At 33.8% G+C, this 18,587-nt stretch overlaps 1 protein-coding gene across 3 annotated transcripts; it reads right to left on the minus strand.

Annotated features, from left to right (window-relative positions):
• Positions 1-2,472: 2,472 nt before the first annotated feature.
• Positions 2,473-9,571, minus strand: LOC118035715 (uncharacterized). 3 transcript variants are annotated; one of them, XM_035041335.2, is made up of 18 exons: positions 8,957-9,095; positions 8,697-8,779; positions 7,934-8,256; positions 7,776-7,853; positions 7,465-7,685; positions 6,759-6,851; positions 6,378-6,461; positions 6,074-6,181; positions 5,614-5,719; positions 5,453-5,515; positions 5,270-5,323; positions 4,784-4,841; positions 4,366-4,442; positions 3,792-3,862; positions 3,304-3,364; positions 3,130-3,189; positions 2,973-3,035; positions 2,473-2,810 (listed from the first exon to the last, which is right to left on the minus strand). In XM_035041335.2, the coding sequence occupies exons 3-18, from the start codon at positions 8,237-8,239 to the stop codon at positions 2,688-2,690; spliced, it is 1,626 nt and encodes a 541-aa protein (XP_034897226.1). In that variant the 5' UTR covers positions 8,240-8,256; positions 8,697-8,779; positions 8,957-9,095; the 3' UTR covers positions 2,473-2,687. The 3 variants fall into 3 exon arrangements, with proteins under 3 accessions (XP_034897226.1, XP_073260770.1, XP_034897225.1); XM_073404669.1 differs by lacking the exons at positions 8,697-8,779; positions 8,957-9,095 and adding an exon at positions 9,285-9,571; XM_035041334.1 differs by lacking the exon at positions 8,697-8,779 and having other exon boundaries at positions 8,957-9,571.
• Positions 9,572-18,587: the final 9,016 nt, after the last annotated feature.

Raw genomic sequence — 18,587 nt, forward strand, 5'->3', positions numbered from 1 at the left:
CAACTAAAGTCTATAAAGAATGGGTTAATCTGTCGTTAGAAGGAGATGATGACTTGATCAATTAAATGTTGTGGTGGGTTGCTCCATTTCGGCTGCCATGGCTGGATTATGAAGGCAACATCATGTTTGGAGTTTTTGTGGGTTCCTGGCAATAATATAAAGGTTGTTTCTAGTTTGATTTAGATGTGGTTTTAGGGTTGGTTTTGATTATTAATAATGGTGGAGATTGGCTATTATAACCGTCAAGGGTTGGAGGAGGAGAGAGGTTGCATGATGGTGTAAAATTTTTAGGTTAAGCCTTGTTTATAGCAGTGTTCCCTCCCTTCAGGCTACTTTTGCAATATGGTTTCGTGGGACTTTTGTTGAAGAAATGGGAAGTATCTAGGGTTATGAGCTCTACTCTTGGATTATGATTTTATGGGATTTTTATAAGAGAAATAGGGAGTGTTTGGGGTTAAGAGCTGGTGGAATCTCGACCCTTGATGTTCAAGAAGAAAGTATGACCATTAACTACAACCAATGAAAAAAAGCTTGTTCTAATCTACGTTTATCAAGGTGGTTACACCATTTAAGAATTTTAGCGGTTGGGGTATGAGTTTGTTGTGATTTTTTTTCTTGAATCTTAAAGGGAAATGAAGAAGATCTGAGCGGTTAGAATTGTATAGGAACATCATGTGCGTTGATCTTGGCACCCATAATCTTGCAAAGATGAAGGTTTGAGAGAGTCTAAAAGAGAACAACCCAGGCATATTCTTTATAGTTGTGATTGAGATAGGTCATTGTGGTATTTTCTTTCATCTTTTAGAATAAAATAATGATTTTGATGGTTGATTCTTGTTGATAGGAATCATTACTGCATTTTGGAAAGAAAAAAAATAGGTATTTTGTGAGAGGATAAGGATCAGGATTGGGTTAAAATAGGGCAACTTGTCTATGGTTTCTCTTTTCCAAATAAACGGCCTTTCATCTATAGTATCTTCTTCAATTTAGCCCCAACTCTTTTAAATTTTTCAAATAAGCCCTTAATCAAACCCAATTTTTAGAGTTTTTTCAATTTCACTCTTGGAATGTTTCAATCGAATCCTCTACTTTTCATTCCTGCTTCACAAGGATCATTGGTTTTAGGATTCTTCAATTTGGTAGTTAATGAACTTTAACCTTAAAACTTCTTACAATTAAGCTCATGTTTGCACCAAGTAGACTCTCTAAAGTTCATTTGGGTCCTTGATCTTGTAATTATTGCAAATTGAGCTGAATTAAACCTCCAAACTTAATTTTTTTTCAATTAAGTCTTTAACTAAATCAATTAAACCCATTAAAAGTTTAATTGAACAATTGAACTTAATTAATTCTTTTAATTTTATCCAAATTTACTTTCAAACTTAATTTTGCTTCAATTAAGTCATTCTTCAGCCTATCTTGCCAATAATATTCCAATCTTACTATCCTTTCAGTGTTTTTAGCCTATTGTAGCTCAAAAGTTTATCTATTTATATCTTGATAATATTTTTGGGTTTTGAATTTATGATTCTTTTTTACTTTTTGAATATTTCAGAAAAATATTTTTTTTTACATAAAAGAATTTTGACTCAAAATTAGATTATAATAATTGGTTTAAATACTTATTTTATTATTAAATATATTTAGAGAAATGATTTAATGATCAAGTAAATCATAATTTGATTATATCTTCTTAGCAATGAGTTATTTCTTTTACAATGATTGCAAATCTTTTTTTAGTACAATTTCTATGAGTTTAAATTAATTCAAAAAAATAATATTGATTATCAATAAAATAAAAATAATGACTTATCTGATCTTATCAATTATTAGAATTTTTTATCTTGAACAAATCATGAATTATTCTAGAATAGTATTCAAAATCTCTTCGAAAACTTATAGCAACTTGCCAAACAAAAGCTAATAGAAAAAGAGAACAGAGTGATTATTAACATAACATCGATGATTGGATTTAAAAAAACATAGGCTTTAGGCAATTTTGTAAAGAAAAAACTACTTGAATAAAAGGCAAAATTGAAACAGATACAAATCAAATTTAAAATATTAAGCATAACAAACATTTTATTCTTGAAGATAATTGCATTTTGATCTATATATTATTTCAAACATTATAATACATATCTATCATAATTATTTAATAATTATATCTTCTATGACACTACCACATCTTCTATTCCATCTAGGATTTTGTCTCAACCATCCCTTTCTTTTACCCTGAAACAATGACGCGACCTAAAAGTTTTCCTTAATGAACCAAATCATATAACGTGCATGATCAATGATCAAATTTTCCTTGGTTCTCTTGCTCAGTATCTCTCTAAAATATGTCAATCTCCTCTCACCTTTGTTAACAACTCAAAAGTCAAAACTGTGTGATATGCTTGTTGCTATCAATATAAACGCTCAGAATATAGCCACACTTTTTAAGTTGGAATAAGAAGGAAGAAATCATGATTCAATCGAGCAAATCTCGTAGCTACTATAGACAATATTTGGAATACAGTCGTAAGCATCTGTTGTATAAAAACAGAGTTATTCATGTCACACTTTCATTCAAGGAAAAAAAAAAACATTTTGTTAAAGGATATCATTATCCTTTTCCATGGCAAAAAAAAAAAAATTAAATCATGCCCCCTTTTAAACTGTAGTCAGCAAGCAAACAGGGTTCACATTGGAAGAATATTGAATTCGTGGGGCATGAAATCTTCACCGGGTCTATAGTATTTGTTCGGAGAGTAAAGGCTTAAGTTGGATACTTGACTGGTATAAAGACAGGCAAATCTCTCAACCTGTTTCGCAGAAGACATTTAAGAACAAACCGAAATGAACACTGAGGCTTCATGATATAAAAAAAAAATTAAAAATGTAGGATAATTTTGGCCCAGCATTTTTGAAAAGAAAGCACGCACAAAGCAGCTCTAGGTTCTATGATGGAAGGACTTAGATCTCACCTGATGAGCAAAGCGAGAGTTTTGGTAGCCCGTCTTCATGAGTTGTCCCCAGACCTTGTGAAACTGTAAATTAATCAGTGAAGTCAAAAATCAAAACCTTTTTATTAGACTGGTTGCAGAGAGTTGGGGGTCGCAGGGGACAACAGAGCAGCTTTACCTTTTGGTGACATTCTCGTTGAGCCTGTTGATGTTTGATTCTTACTTGATCCCTCTGGAACTGTTCAAAGAAACCATTGAATAACTAATCACTGACTTTAATAATCTTTGACTTTAATAATCTATCTGTAAATATTCCAATAGCAACACTAGCATCACAAACAAGCAACCTAACCTCCAGATCCTCTACCAAAGCAGACTTCTCCTGCTTCTGATCGGCTTTAAGATCTTCAAAGCTGTGTATGAAATTCCAGTTTCACTTTTTTCAAGCAAAAGAACTAAAATCATACCAGATCAATCATTTCTTTCACAAGTTTTGTTTTACTCATGTCAGCAGTATTCCATCTTCGAAATTACTTGAAGCAAGTTTATTAGTGCACAACACAATGTTCAAAATCCAAACTGCAGGTTTCATTTTATTCTGCATCTACCACATTGCAATAAAAAGCACCACATTTTGGCAGCTTATGTAACAAAGCAAAGACAAGAACAATTTAGGAAAATCCCTACCATGGATCGATTGGTTGGGAGAAACAGATTATACAACTCTACATAAAATTTCCCATTACCTTTCAGACTTTAGATAAAGTTGGTTTGGGGGTGTTAAGAGGTGATTTTATATCATAGTATGATCAGAAAATAAGACTCCAGATATGTACTTACTCGAGAGACCACCTTAGACGATGTATTTGATCTTCAATGTGATCACGGTCACTTCTCATCAACTGAAGTGCCTGCAAAAAGTTTATGCAAGGGAAAAGAAGAGCAACTGACTTGACCAGGATAAACAACTTAATAAATCCTCGAATAGCTTAATTATCATTAGATTTCAAACATTGGACCACAAAATGGACAAACTTAAGCATCTCATGACCACCTGGATAACTAGTAGTAAAACAGTCCAACATAGCAACAGTGAGTCCTGAAATATAGGTATCTAAGGAAGAAGACATAAATATTGCTCTCCGACTTCCAGCACAAGAGATGCACCAATTTTACAGTTCCTCAATGCATTCCATGCAATGATTCGGTTTGAGCAATTTAAGTAATAGAAATTAATATTACGAAGGTAGATTTCTGTGACTGTACAATTAACCAAACAACTAATAGTAATTGGTGTTTATTAACGAATATGCCTTTGTGAGATTCAGAATCTTGAACTTCCACTGTTAGCCTTTTCTACAAGGCCGAGGCATAAAAAAACTGTCATCAGAGCGTAAGAAATTTCAAAAATTACCTTGCGTGAGTCCCTTAGTTCCCAAAGCAGTTTTACCTCTGCCTCAAGCTCTGGAACAACAAGCATTGTTCTCCAACCTGCTCATAGAGGCATAAAGGGCAGGTAAACCACAAAAACCAACACAAGACACACACCACACCCCATAGCTATGGCTAAATATAATATTTTAATTGCAAAACTGTGATTGATGGGCTTGATGTGCAAGGGGGGATTCTAGATGTTCAAGTGAGGAATTAGAGATAGCTCGTGTCAACTTCTATTTTTATTCATTCCCCATGCAGACCCTAAAATAGTTTTGTGCACGCCCCATTTGTTGATTACATAAGTGCCTTACATAAAATGATAATTCATAACCAGTCCATATTAGCTTCAAAGGCTACAGAAAATAGGAATCAGAAGACAAGAAAGAGTGCAATACCAAGAACTTTTTTGCTGCGTAAAATATCTCCATAGATATGATCCCCAACATACAGAACCTATGGGATTAAACAGTTGTTAGATCTAAAATTCACATGCATGAATCCAAAAAAAAAGCATATCGAGAGCAAGCATCTGATGTAAGCAAAATGACAAACCAAAAAAAGATTAGTTCCGCAAAATAACAGTATAAAAGATTTCAACCATCAATCATAAAGTTACTCAATATTAAAACAAAAAAAGAGAAATAACAAACCCACATTCTTTCTTGCCATGGATATAATTCCGCAAAATAACAGTACAAAAGAGCAGTCATGCAATATGCCCAGAAGTACAGTATATAATCACAAGAAAGGTTTTTTCTTTCATGTTTATGAGCAGTACTTTCCTTCCATGCCTTGCACGCCCATTTAACAAAAATGGAATACTAGAAGGAAATATAATTTGTTCAAGGAATTAAGAATGATAAACAGGACAAAAGAATTACCTGTGAACTTGACCCAATTGAGAGTAATTTATGCAGATGACGAACAGTCCCTCCCTGAAATGTCAGATTCGTATTTGTCATTTCCATCTAAAAATTCAGTTGATGTGATCTAAGTCATTGATGTTGCCTTTTATATACAATTGCTTAGATGGATTTAATTAACTAAGAACGTTCTTAACATACCTGGAAAACCCTGCAACGCTCATTTTGCTTCTTCAGTGTTATGCTAGGTGAAGTATTTCCGACCTTTTTAAAAAAAGAATAAAAAATACACCGACAGACATAATAAGGAGAAGCATAAGAATGTCAAACAGGTTTAAGAGACAATAGACTGCTACACTAACCTGAGCCATAGGAGTTCCATTATCAGTATTGATAAGCTTGCCAGATTCAGGTTCAACCTCAAAAAGATTAGCATTACTTTCTTCATGGAAAAATCCCGGTTTTGCACTGTATATATAGTCAAAGTCAACAACTGTCATAAATTACCCTAAAAACACAAAATATTGGAGCTACTGGCAGAACAGAATTTTTCAAACAAGAGTGAAAATTAATACTTCAAAGTGTGGATATAATTCTATCTTATTATCAGAACAAGACTATTAAAAGCATCTTTAAGAATGCAATCCATGGTTTTATAACATGCTGATGGAAGCTGGCCATTAGTTAAAATAATATTTTTGCAATTTTGGTGCAAATTATATGCCAAATGCTAATTACTAAACTTCTTTAATAAAAAAAAAAAGGAATCAACAATCAATATTTTAGCTGTTAAATATGCTATTTTAAGGAAAAAAACATTACCTGCCAGTGATGACAACATCAAAGTACTGAAGCCAATCAAAGTTGCAACCATCGAGTGTACGGGACTCGCAGAGAAAATTCATCACAATATTTGTATAGTCCCACAAACTGCAAAGATAAAGCAATGATTACTTATAGTCCCATCTCAAGTAAGTTGTAACATCCAGAAAAGTCACATGCAAGAAACTAGAAAGAAATCTGCTAGGATGTTATGTAACATTTGTTCTGAATATGAAAAGATATTCATTATCCATAGCATTCCAATGGGGAAAAGAACAGGAATGGGGAGGGGAAGATTTATTACCTATTTGTTACCAAGAACGTTGCCCGTCGAGAATCCCTGAGCATTTTGAGAAGTGGAACTATAGACTTATCCTCGTTGATGTACCTAGTAGATGAAGCCCAGAGACATAAAGACAAAAGCACCCATAACCAAAAATAAAGAAGAACAAGTTAAAGAACCTTTTCCAAATAACCTAAAAATTATATAAATCATTTGTCTATTCTGTCTAAACCAGCATCCATTAGATCATTTGTCTATTCAGCAAAACAAACTGCAATTAAGGTCTCTTCTTAACTAATAAATATAGCCTTCTTAACTAGAAAAACAGCATAAATAGAAAAGCAGAAATATCACCAATGATTGACAACCGCTTGAGGAATTAATGCCAATTTTTTAACTTACTTTTTAGGATCTTTTGCTACCATTTGCTTTAAAGTTCCATCACGATGGCACATATCAACAGCAGATCGAACATCTTTGTACATGCGAGCATAGCTGAAAGAGTTGGTTGTGAAACAATGAGCTTTCAAGATCTACACTTCATTGAAGAACAGGTCTACCCTCTACCACATCAATTGGTTATTTATTATCTACAAACAACTGCAGGTGATTCTTGTGGATGTTATTCAATAGCAATACCATAACATTTCATCTTTAATACGAACCCCAATAATTACTTGACTCCTAAAAGTTGGATAACCGTAAATATGGAAACCCTTTGCAAGGAAATGAATAATTCATTGTTAAAAACCCCATCTGTATTATGTAGCTGTACTATGATGTTTCTGCTGGTATTTAAACCACATATGTAAACATGCTTGTTTTTACCATTCAAAGCGCACACTTTTATTGCCAAACCAGTGAAGTTCACAGCAGAGAAACATGTTCTGCCTGAAGTTGGTATATTTTAGGCCCTTAAAGCTTTTTTAATCTTAAACAAAGTTATAGCAACAACTAAGTTGGCAAAATTGAATCAGCATATGAAGGGGAAGAGAAAAGGGATTTGGTTTAGTTGGAATTTACCATTATAGAGAATTCACATAAATAAATAAATAAATAAAAGACCTGGTACCACATAAGACAATAAAAATAAAAGCTGCATTCTTACTCTACTCTTGCTGGAACTCTTCCTGGGTTTTTGTCCATAAAGTCAACAAGCTGGGAAAACAAATAGGCTTCAGCTAATGAGAAAAGAGTATCAATAAGCGCATAATCTGGCTCGTCAAAAGCATCTCGTATCAGAGTATTCCCATAGGTGCCAACTTTCTCTTCCTTGGTCAACTCTCTAAATCCATGGTATGCCACTTTCACATATTTATGACGATCCATCTGTATATTGCAAATCACTAGTTCAAATATTTTCCCACACAAATGTTCTTTAAGTAAAAAACAGCTAATGAGAAACTATTGATGAGTAACCTTCAAGATATTGCCTCTCTTTTTATCTACAACCAATCCTCTGACCATGTACTTCCAATTAAATGTCCAGCCCAACAACTGCATAGAAACACCATTCTTAGCCAACATACTGTCAAATTCAATGGAGCAAAGCAGCACAGGTTTTAAGAAAGACAAACCTCTTCAGGATAGCCAAGATTAGACACCAACTTTTCAATCGTGCCTTCATACGCAAGTTTCTCAAAGGTTTCAGGCTTATACTGTGCCAATGTGTAATCCATATCAAAGCCGACAGCTATAATATTTCTCATGTTCAATGACCTATTGCAGAAGATCCGTTTTCCAAGTTCAGCTTCATCTTTCCCCCCTTCAGGAGATGACCATATGCATGGTTCTTGAACTCCATCCCTACTCTCCATAAGCTCAGAGCCCAATCTCTGGTCACCTAAAACAGCCTTCTGACCCTTGTCCATCTTATAGCTCATGTGCAACTGATTGACTCCTGAGATATTCAAAAGAATTAACTTTTAACATCGATAAATAATGACATTCAAATTACACCATGCACAACACGAAAGAAATCCATTACTCAACAAATTCAAGAAAACAAGGTTTTATGGTACATACACGACTCGCATTAAGCCATATTAGATAGATGCAAAACACGCATGATTAAAGAAAAAAGAAAAGAAAAAGAAAAAAGAAAAAAAAAAGGGGGTTAAGTGCTCTTATGATCAAGTTGACCAATCTACATAATCCAACACTATAGGTGAAATGACTAGCAAACAGCACACAACAGCCATGAAGTCCTCTGCAGAAATAAAAACACTGTTTTCTTGGTAAAAAAAAAAAAGAAGAGTAAAACCAAGAACTCAACCTAAAAGGTTTTTATTTTAAAAAAAAAAAAGAAAAAAAAAAAAACCTCAATTGCTGACATCTTACCTGCAAATTTGAATCAAAAAGCACAGAGTGAAAGTGCATGTTCCCAGTCTAAGTATCTTCCATCATTCGCTCCAAAGTAACACCTAAAAATCCAATTCCTCCATCAAAACCTACTCTAATTCCACCTATGATTCCACCAAATTTTACACTAAAAAAACTCATATTTCTTCAACGATAAAACGAGGAATGATGCAGATTTTCAAAACAATTTAATAAAATGAGAAACGACATCAGTAGAGAGAGAGAGAGAGAGAGCTAACCTGCGGAGTGAATTTGCTTTGGTTTAGCGAAGGAGAAGTTAGGAGTTTTATAATGAAATCCCGAAACGAAGCTAATTCGAGAATCGAAAGGACGGGGAAATTCAGGAGAGAAAAGAGAAAGGCAAAAGGAAACCGGCTTCTTTGGAATTCGCATTCTTGGGGGAATTAAGTAGGCATGAGTTGGATTAAACAAACAAGAATCCGATACCAGAATAACCCCTCCCTTCCAATGTGCTCTTGCAACTACCCCAACTAGGAACCTACTCTTTTATTATTCCCTTTACCGCATTTGTAGTGTCCATTTTTACAGAAGGAATTTAATTCTTACTTGGTGCGTGGATTCTTTTTCCAACAGCCCCTCTCCCTCTCCCTCTCTGTTTTCTGGTGTGCATAGATAAAATTGCAGCGTTGTGTGTTGTTGAGGATCAAGATTCTGTATGTTTGCCACGTGCTCCGTTTGTTACTTGTGCGAATGTCGATCCTCTCTTTTCTCTCTCTATTCCTGAGCCTGACGATGCTTCGTCCCCTTCTGCAATTCCACCAGGGAAAAATGCATAGATTTCTTTCCTTTTTTTTTTTTTTTGCTTTTCTATAAATTTATTTCTGAAAAACTTTCTCCTAACTGTATCAATTATCATAAACGTTTTATGTATTCGTGTGGAAATCCTGTCTTAATTGGAGATTATTTGTGAAAGAATAACCCAAAAATATTACTTGGTCTTGAAAAAAGAATTATATATTTATTTTTTTAAGAATATATATATATATATATATAATTTAAAATATATATTTAAAATTATATAATTAAAAAAAAAAGATTTTAATTGAATTTTTATTGGCGATTTATTATTGTTATTTTAAATACATAATAATTTTAAAAAATAAGTTATTAAAATTCAATTAAATCATTTAAAAACCATGTTAAAATTAAAAAGCAAGTTAATTAGTGTTTTTTCGATGAAAACACAACAAAGAAAATAAAAAAAATTTTAAAAAAAAAAATATAGGTGCATGGGACTAGCCTCTTTGAAGTTGGCCGGATGATCACAAGTCTTGACCTTACTTTTTTTATATATAAAAAAAAAAAAGTGGGAATAAATTGTTTATTGTAACATATAACATATATAACATATCGTTTTGTTGTTTAATTAAACAACTTACTTATCAATCAATCTTTATATGCCTTTTAAGTAATAAAAAAATAAGTTAAAAACCCCAAAATTAAATCAATGTCACAAATCTTTTCAAACTTAGATTTATTTTCTGAGTAATATAAGTAATATAAGGAATTAAAACCACCACTAACAACCATCAATAAATTTTTATCATAATGAAATATTTTAATATAAACATTGACCATTTTATTTTTCAAATTTATTATCATTTTAAGCGTTATTCCAAACAATTAGGCTAGAAAAAGATATAATTTTCATTATAAAAAAAAACTTCAGAAACTAAAAGTAAAAAAATTAGATTTTTGAACCAAAATTAACTTTATCTTAGAATATTAGATTGGCTATTATGTTTCTCTTGTGTTTTTTATAAATAAAATACTGATTGTCTTAGTGTTTTGGTATATTATTTGGTATCATTTCAAGTTTTTTTTTAATTTTTATTTTAAGATTTTTGAAAACAAAAATAGGATATTTGATTTTCACCAACAATTAGAAGCACGATGATTTCAAAATTATTTTATATGGTTTTGACAGATGGTTATTAATTTGTTATATGTTTTAAAACAAAAGACAAGAACAAACTTCTGTTATAAAAAATGAATAAATTTCTTCCAAGAGAAAGGTAGTGGATTTGTGATTTGAAAGGGTGCAAAAAAATACGAGGATCTCAGACGCCATTTGAAGGATATGATTGTTTGGAAATAAACAGTTGCATGAGTCATTCTTCCAAGATGTGTGAATCTTGAGTGCCTGTTCACCACTATCCCACAATCCTATAGTTTTCATTTGAAAAACACGGCACATATTCCCTGTCAGCATCGCTGCAGTGAAAATTAGACAAGATGGAATAATAGCATATTCATACCTTGTCCATTTCATTTCAATAGATATTTTGTTTTTTTAATTAGAGTGGAATATTTCAGTTTCAAAGTGTTTCGACATGTCATTTCGGAATGGTACTATTCATATATTTATTTAGCACTGTGTTTGTATTACATAATTTATAATTAATTTATCTTGAATTTGAATTATGTTTGTTGAATATATATATATATATATATATAACAAATATAATTTCAAAATTTAAAATATTTTTAAATAGTCAAGATTAAATAGATCTTTAACTTAAAGTAATTCAACTTAAACAAAATATCAAAATATTATAAAAGTAAATTGTTTTAACAAAAATATTTTAAATATAAAGTTAGGTCAATGTTATCCAAGTGGCTAATGGAATCTAAAACATCCCTTGTTTTGCTAAAAAAAAAAAACATGAATATAAACCATATATATTAGTGATAAATCTAATTTTAAAAAATTAATATCATTGTTAATGAAAATAGTAATAATAATTTTCAATATTATTATTAATATCATTACTATTGAAAATAGTAATGAAAAAGAGTTTTTTATAATCGAGTGGTTTAATTAATGAAATTGAGCAAGGTTCAATTTGATTCAATGGTTTTTCAAGAGCGGAACGGAACATGTGGAATGAAATCGGAACGTTTCGAGCAGAATTTAGTCGAAAAATCCGGAATGGACCGAGATGTAAAATGAGATGAAATTTGTTCCGTTTTTTAAATAGGTATGGAATGTTTCGGCCATTCCGAATGGAACGGAACGAAATTGACAACCTTGATTCATACCCCCACAGTACTCTGATCTTGGACCTGAGCTTTTGAAAATCTCTTCAAAATTTAAAATATATTCGAGTGATTTTTATTGAAATAATTAAGATCAAACATATATATATATATATATATATATATATATATATATATATATATATATAAAGGCTAGAATTCTGAATAATCTATATATTATGAGTTCATTGGCTTAATCTAAATACAAATAAAATATATATAGGTTAAACAGAAAGTACTATTCTACCCTTAATAAATAAGACTACATAAATATGATTTAACATCTCCCCTCAAACTTACGATGTGGCAGCTACAAGCATCGAGAGTTTGCCAACCAGAAAACAAAAACGAGAGATGGAATGCGCCTTGGTAAAGAAATCTGCAATCTGCAAGGAAGAAGGAACAAAAGGCAAAGTAATGGTGTCATGCTTGAGATGATGACAAGTAAGATGACATTCGATCTCAATGTGCTTAGTTCGCTCATGAAAAACCGAGTTGTGATCAATCTGAATAGAATTATAGTTGTCATAATACATAGAAGTAGGATGAAAAAAGAAAACTTCCATATCAGCAAGTAACCAACGTAACCAAACAATCTCTTTGGTAATAGATGTCATGGCACGATATTCTGCTTCGGTTGATGATTGAGAAACAATAGATTGTTTCTTGCTCTTCCATGAAATAAAAGAATCACCTAAAAAGATACAAAACCCAGTGTCGCACGTGTGCGGCGTCGCGGCGAAAATGGTTCCACTTTAAATCTAAAAATGTATCTATATCTGGCAAATATAGGGAGACAAGAAATTCTTGTCTTTTATCAATGAAAAATAGAATGGGATTCGCCACCTAGTATTTTGGTCACTAGAAACCTTAACTGGTCTCAGAGATCGGGTACGGGGACTGGTTGCGTAAAGGGAAGGTATTAGCACCCCAAATACGTCTTACCTAAGGTAAGCTGCATTGTTTGGTTGTCTGATAAAAAGCTAAGGTGTTATTTAACTATTGGTCCGTCTAGGGTTCAAGAAAAGTCCTCCTTAATAAGGAGGTCCTTATCTTATCGAGTAAAATCTTAATCATTCTAACGTCTATAAAAAAAAAAACTATATTTTTAATATCAAGAATACGTTTTACGTATAAATTCATAATCCCAGATACTAAAGAAGACAAAAATATATTTTTAGAATTTTTGAAATATTGACCAAGTTCTCATGGCTCTAACAAACTTGTTATTAAAGCCAAAGTGCATGCTAAAACCTTTTTTGAATGTTTTTGTTTTATGCGTATTTTTTTTTTTGTTATAGGAAAATACGATGTGATGATTTTTATTTTTTTTTTATCTTTGAGAGACTTGGCCGTATGCATGAAAATAAAATATATTTTTTTGGTTTTATAATTTTTTTTTGCAATGTTTCGATGAAAACCATGTATTTTAATACTAGATTTGTATCTTTACAGTATAAAAATACAAACCAATATTACACAAAATAGATATAAAAATACATGAGAAAAGCACCAATTTTTTAGAAAAGATTTTTTGGAATTAATTTTTTTTTTTTTTTAAAAAAAAAAAGAATAGTGGATACTCTCCACTGTTCACGCAACGTGAACATTGAAGACCACCAAGGAAGAAGAAGAAGAAGAAGAAGAAGAAGAAGAAGAAAGGGAAGGGGAAGGAGGCTGACCTGCGGTGGAAGCTTGGTTGTGATAAGGAGGCTCTGCAGGCTTTGGTGGAAGGAATGGTGGCCGATGTCGGTTGCTGGTGAAGGAAAAAGAAAAGTTGTAGAGGAGAGAGGCTCGGCGGTGCTCTCACTATATGAGGTGTTCGGGCGGTTGCTTGTGATGGAGATGGAGGTTTTCAAACTGGTGGTGACGATGTTGGTGGCTGAACGCCGCGGTGAGAGAGAGAGAGAGAGAGAGAGAGGCAGGTTCTACTGGCAGTAGGAACCGGGTTAGGAAGGTTGGTTTTTTTGCTGTCTTTAGACCCAAATTTCTCCCTCGTTGAAGCATGAAAATCACATATATTTATAGGTGGTGGAAGAGGAACACTTCATCTCTTCTAATTCCAAATTGCAGCCCTTGGTTCGACCCGAAAACACTCCAACCACTGCTTCAAAGAAGCAATGATGAACTGCCAGTTTTGTGCAGGAAAATGGTTGGTCGGGTTGGCCACTTTAGGGCGGTGTCGCCGCCTCTACAACCTCGATCAGCCAAAACTATTTATACTAGGGTGTAGTCAGGTGTCAGGGTATCGTTTTTGTGTAGGTTTCATTTAATTTGGGGAAGAAACGAGGAGTCAAACGCCTTGGGAAGGAGGCCCCTCGGGCAGCCTTTCTGAAAAAGATGATGAATAGTAAATTTCTACCAATTACAGTTTAGTCCCTTAATTTGTGATTTATCTCTAATTACACCCCTTATTGGCCTCAAACTTTCAATTTTGTTTAATTTCACCCCTGACGAACTTTAATTTGAACCCCATATTTCTGCGCCTTTTCCAGTTTGGTCCTTGGTTTTGGATTTATTCAATTAAGTCCCTAATTGGCTATCAAACTTCAATATTTATGCAATTAAGCCCCTTATTTGACCAAATCAACTCTCAAAAATTATAATTTGACCCTAAAACTTTAATTTCTTCCAATTAAAGCCCAAATTGAGTTAAAAAGCAATTTTTCTTGCAATCAAACCCTTTATATATTTAATTAAACTTTTAATAAAATCAATATTGAGCCTATAAACATCCAATTTTAGACTTTTCTCCTCAAATTGAATTTTTTTTTCATACATGGCTCTCATCATTCAAGTATATACTATCAAAATTTCACTCTGTATTTCTTAACCTCCTTAATCAATTGTTCTGACCATTTGCAGCGCACTCCAGCTTTCTACTGCTATTATTATTTTTCCAATTTCCTCCAACTATATATATATATATATATTTTGTGTGGGGACCCAAAAATAGGTTACAACAGATGCCCCCTCTTTATAATACTTACGGAGCAGAGATTTTGTGAAGTAAGTTTTATAAAGATAAACAAAACTGAACTTCCAAAACTGATATTGTCGAAGCTTGATCGATATGAATGTTTATCTTTACAACAATCCTCCTTTGCCCGAAACTAAGATCAAAACTTAGTCATCTTGAGATCCCAATGAGGCCATCCTCTGAATTCTAACTTCGATTCGATTAACATGGAATTTCATCCGAGATCCCTTCTGGCAATCTCTTTTAACTAAAAAAAATATATATTTGTAGTTTGGCCAACCTAAAATCCCATCTAGCAATTTCCCTTAGCCAAAGCTAATATCGGTTTTACGGTTGGGTTAACTTGAGATCCCTTCTGGTGACCTCCTTTAACCAAAACCAAAAATCTATAATTGTAGCTCAATCAACCTGGAATCCCATTTGGTGATTCCCTTTAACCAAAGCTGAAATATGAAATCCCTTATGGCAACCTCCTTTAACCAAAACCGAAATATGAGATCCATTATGGCGACCTCCTTTAAGCAAAACCAAAAAACTATATTTGTAGTTCGGTCAACCTGGAATCCCATCTAGTGATTCCCTTTAACCAAAGCTGAAACATTAGATCCCTTCTAGTGACCTCCTTTGACCAAAGCTGAAATATGAGATCCCTTCTAGTGATCTCCTTTAACCAAAACCAAAAAAACTATATTTGTAGCTTGGTCAACCTGGAATCCGATCCGGCGATTCCCTTTAACCAAAGTTGAAATATAAGATCCCTTCTGGCAACCTTCTTTAACCAAAACCAAAAAACTATATTTGTAGCTCGATCAACCTGGAATCCCATCCGACGATTCCCTTTAACCAAAGCTGAAATATGAGATCCTTTCTGGCGACCTCCTTTGACCAAAGTTGAAACTTAAGATCCTTTCTGGCGACCTTCTTTGACCAAAGCTGAAACTTGAGATCCCTTTTGGCGACCTCCTTTAACCAAAGTTGATATCGGTATTGCGGTTGGGTTAACCTGAGATCCCTTCTAGCGACCTCCTTTAACCAAAACCAAAAAAATCTATTTTTCTAGCTCGGTCAACCTGAATCCCATCTGGCAATTCCCTTTAACCAAAGCTGATATTGGTATTGCGGTTGGGTTAACCTGGGATCCCTTTTGGCGACCTCCTTTAACCAAAACCAAAAATCTATGTTTGTAACTCGGTCAACTTGAAATCCCATCTAGGGATTCCCTTTAACCAAAGTTGAAATTGATGTTGCAGTTGGGTTAAACTGAGATCCCTTTTGGTGATCTCCTTTAACCAAAACCAAAAAAACTATTTTTGTAGCTCGGTCAACTTGGAATCCCATCTGGCGATTCCCTTTAACCAAATCTGATATCGATGTCGTTCTTCCTGATGGTAGGGTTTGAACCTTTCGTTTTCTTTTGAAAATTTCCTAATAGGTTCTTCTCACTTTATTATTGTTCCAGAATCAAAACCGTGATTCTTTGCTATCATCAACTCAATGATTCTTTCTTCGTCCATAATCTTGTTGGATTACATTAAGGATTCCTCCTGTAACAATTCAAAAAACATACATGCAATGATTTATGATTAGATGTCATGCATGCATTCTTACCTAGTTTTGAAACATAGGTCCCATCATCTTCTTCTATTTCATGAAAGTCTCTCTTAACATGAGCTTGCTTTTGAAGTCGTATGTTGGATTCATTTCTCGTGTTGCCTCTTTTTAGCTATCATATCTTTGAGAAGAAGTCTTTGATTTTTTACAAGTAGCTTTTTTCAAAATGTATGACTTGTCATTGCCTTATTTGTCATGCTTTTGTCAAATGCTTTAACTTATCTTTTTCAAATCTACAGGCTCTCATCCTGTTTTAAAATCACGTAAAACTTTTCATGAAATATTTTTTATTGCTCAAGTATAGGGTGTGATCCTAGTCCGGGTTTTTATAAAGAAGAAATTCATTCCGGCTCAAACGGGACCACCAACGATAAACTCTTTAGAGAGTGAACGGATAATGAATTTTTCTTATTTCAAAATGCACATTGTTAGGATTGATAAACTCTATTTTTATCTTGAAAGAAATTTACAGGTGATTTATCAATTCATTATGTTATCAAGAGGTAAGGTTGTACTTCAGGGGTAGCTTTTCTTAAATTTCATCTTTGACCGATTTATGATACCTTCTTTGTAACCACTCAACCTTGTTTAAAAAGTGCATAATCTCATCATTTATTTAAAGAAAAGGTGGGCTTAAAGACAAACACAAAATCTAGCTGACATCATGAGCCTTGATTGTCAACTAGAGAAAATGAAAGCAATGATAAAAGCATGCTAAGGCAAACAAAGTTGGTTTGCATTTTGAAAACTACGAGAGCTTCTTGGGTCACCCCATTCTGAAACTTCTCACCCTGAGCCAACTTGCGCACAAAGGTCTTAGCGGAGACTTTTTCTAGTGTGTGGACAGTTAGTCGTGGTAGTGCTTCATCTTCCTTCCCCACCTATGCTTTCTTGTCATCTCCTTCAATCTCACTTTCTTCATTATTGACAATTCTTGACCAAGGTTTTTCAATCCTTTATCCGCTATTACTTGCGTCATGACTAGGCAATGGATTTGAATTGATGTTGGGTGTGTCTTCAGATGACACCCATCCTATCTTGATGAGCTCTAACAACCTTTTCTTGAAAGCGTAGCATGTTTCAAGATCATGCCCGGGAATACCAGCATGGTACTCGCAAGTCAACTCGGGCTTGTACTAGATGGGGAATGGTGGTTGTAGTGGTAATGTGGGGATAAGAGCTATTTGTCCAATGCTTAGTAGTTTGACATACATGTCCTTCAATGGCATGGGTAATGATAATAGTTGTTCTGAAATGTATCTTGTGTTTGGTCTTTGATAGTTATTTTGGTTGTTTGACTGGTTATTTGCTTAATTAGGGGAAAAAGGTTTGTTAAAGTTTATATGGGCAACATAAAAGGTAGGTATTTGTGGGTTATGTGAATTTACTATCTTGCCCTTGGACCCACCTTCAAAGTTGTTAATGTGACCTTCCATTTTTCTTCCAATAAAACCTTTCATCTGCAATGGCTCAACTATGCGTCCAGCTTTAATCCCCTGCTCTATTATTTCCGCTCTGCGTACAACATCATAGAAATGCTAAGATGAGCTACCCATTAAATGCTCATAATATGGTGCCTTGAAGGTATTGGCAAATAAAGTCACCATCTCTGTTTCTATTAAAAGGGGTTGGACATGCATTGCCTCATCCCTCCACCTTTACGCATATGCTCTTACTGACTCTTGTCTTCTTTTCTCCATTGACATTAGACTTGTTCGATCCAGAGTGATTTCCAGGTTAAACTTGTACTGCTTAAGGAACACCTCCAGCAAATCTCTCCAGCTCCTAATCCTAACACTGTCTAACCCATGTACCAGCTCAAAGTAGATCCTGTAAGGCTATGTTGAAAGAAATAGATAAGCAATTTATCATCACGGATTACTTCTGCCATTTTGTTGCAGTAGGATCGAAGGTAAGTGTTTAGGCATTCCAAACCAGTGTACTTAATGAAATCTAGTATCCTAAAATCCTTTGGCACCCCAATGTTTGATACCAGACATACTTCAGCTGCTCGCATAGGTCAAACCAGTCATTACCCTCAACTGCCCTTAATCTTTCTTTTAATGCAAACAGTTTGTCCCGGTCCATCAAACTGAGAGATCTATTATCTGGGGTTCCCTCCACTGTTAAGTCCACATTGATTGGAGCATGTGTTGGCTGGATAAGAGTGATAGGCATAAAATGTTGTTCAGTGGCTGAGTTTGCCCCCTGGTTTTGAG

The sequence above is a fragment of the Populus alba genome, chromosome 14 (assembly GCF_005239225.2).
Source record: "Populus alba chromosome 14, ASM523922v2, whole genome shotgun sequence".
Classification (NCBI taxonomy): Eukaryota; Viridiplantae; Streptophyta; class Magnoliopsida; order Malpighiales; family Salicaceae; genus Populus; species Populus alba.

Excerpts from the sequence above, each read along its gene's own strand:
- LOC118035715 (XM_035041334.1), bottom strand. The coding sequence starts at position 9,110 with ATGCGAATTCCAAAGAAGCCGGTTTCCTTTTGCCTTTCTCTTTTCTCT. Across the intron at positions 7,854-7,933 it reads ATCTTGGCTATCCTGAAGAG|TTGTTGGGCTGGACATTTAA; the intron begins GTTTGTCTTTCT and ends GTTTCTATGCAG. Across the intron at positions 6,852-7,464 it reads AGAGTTCCAGCAAGAGTAGA|CTATGCTCGCATGTACAAAG; the intron begins GTAAGAATGCAG and ends CAACTCTTTCAG.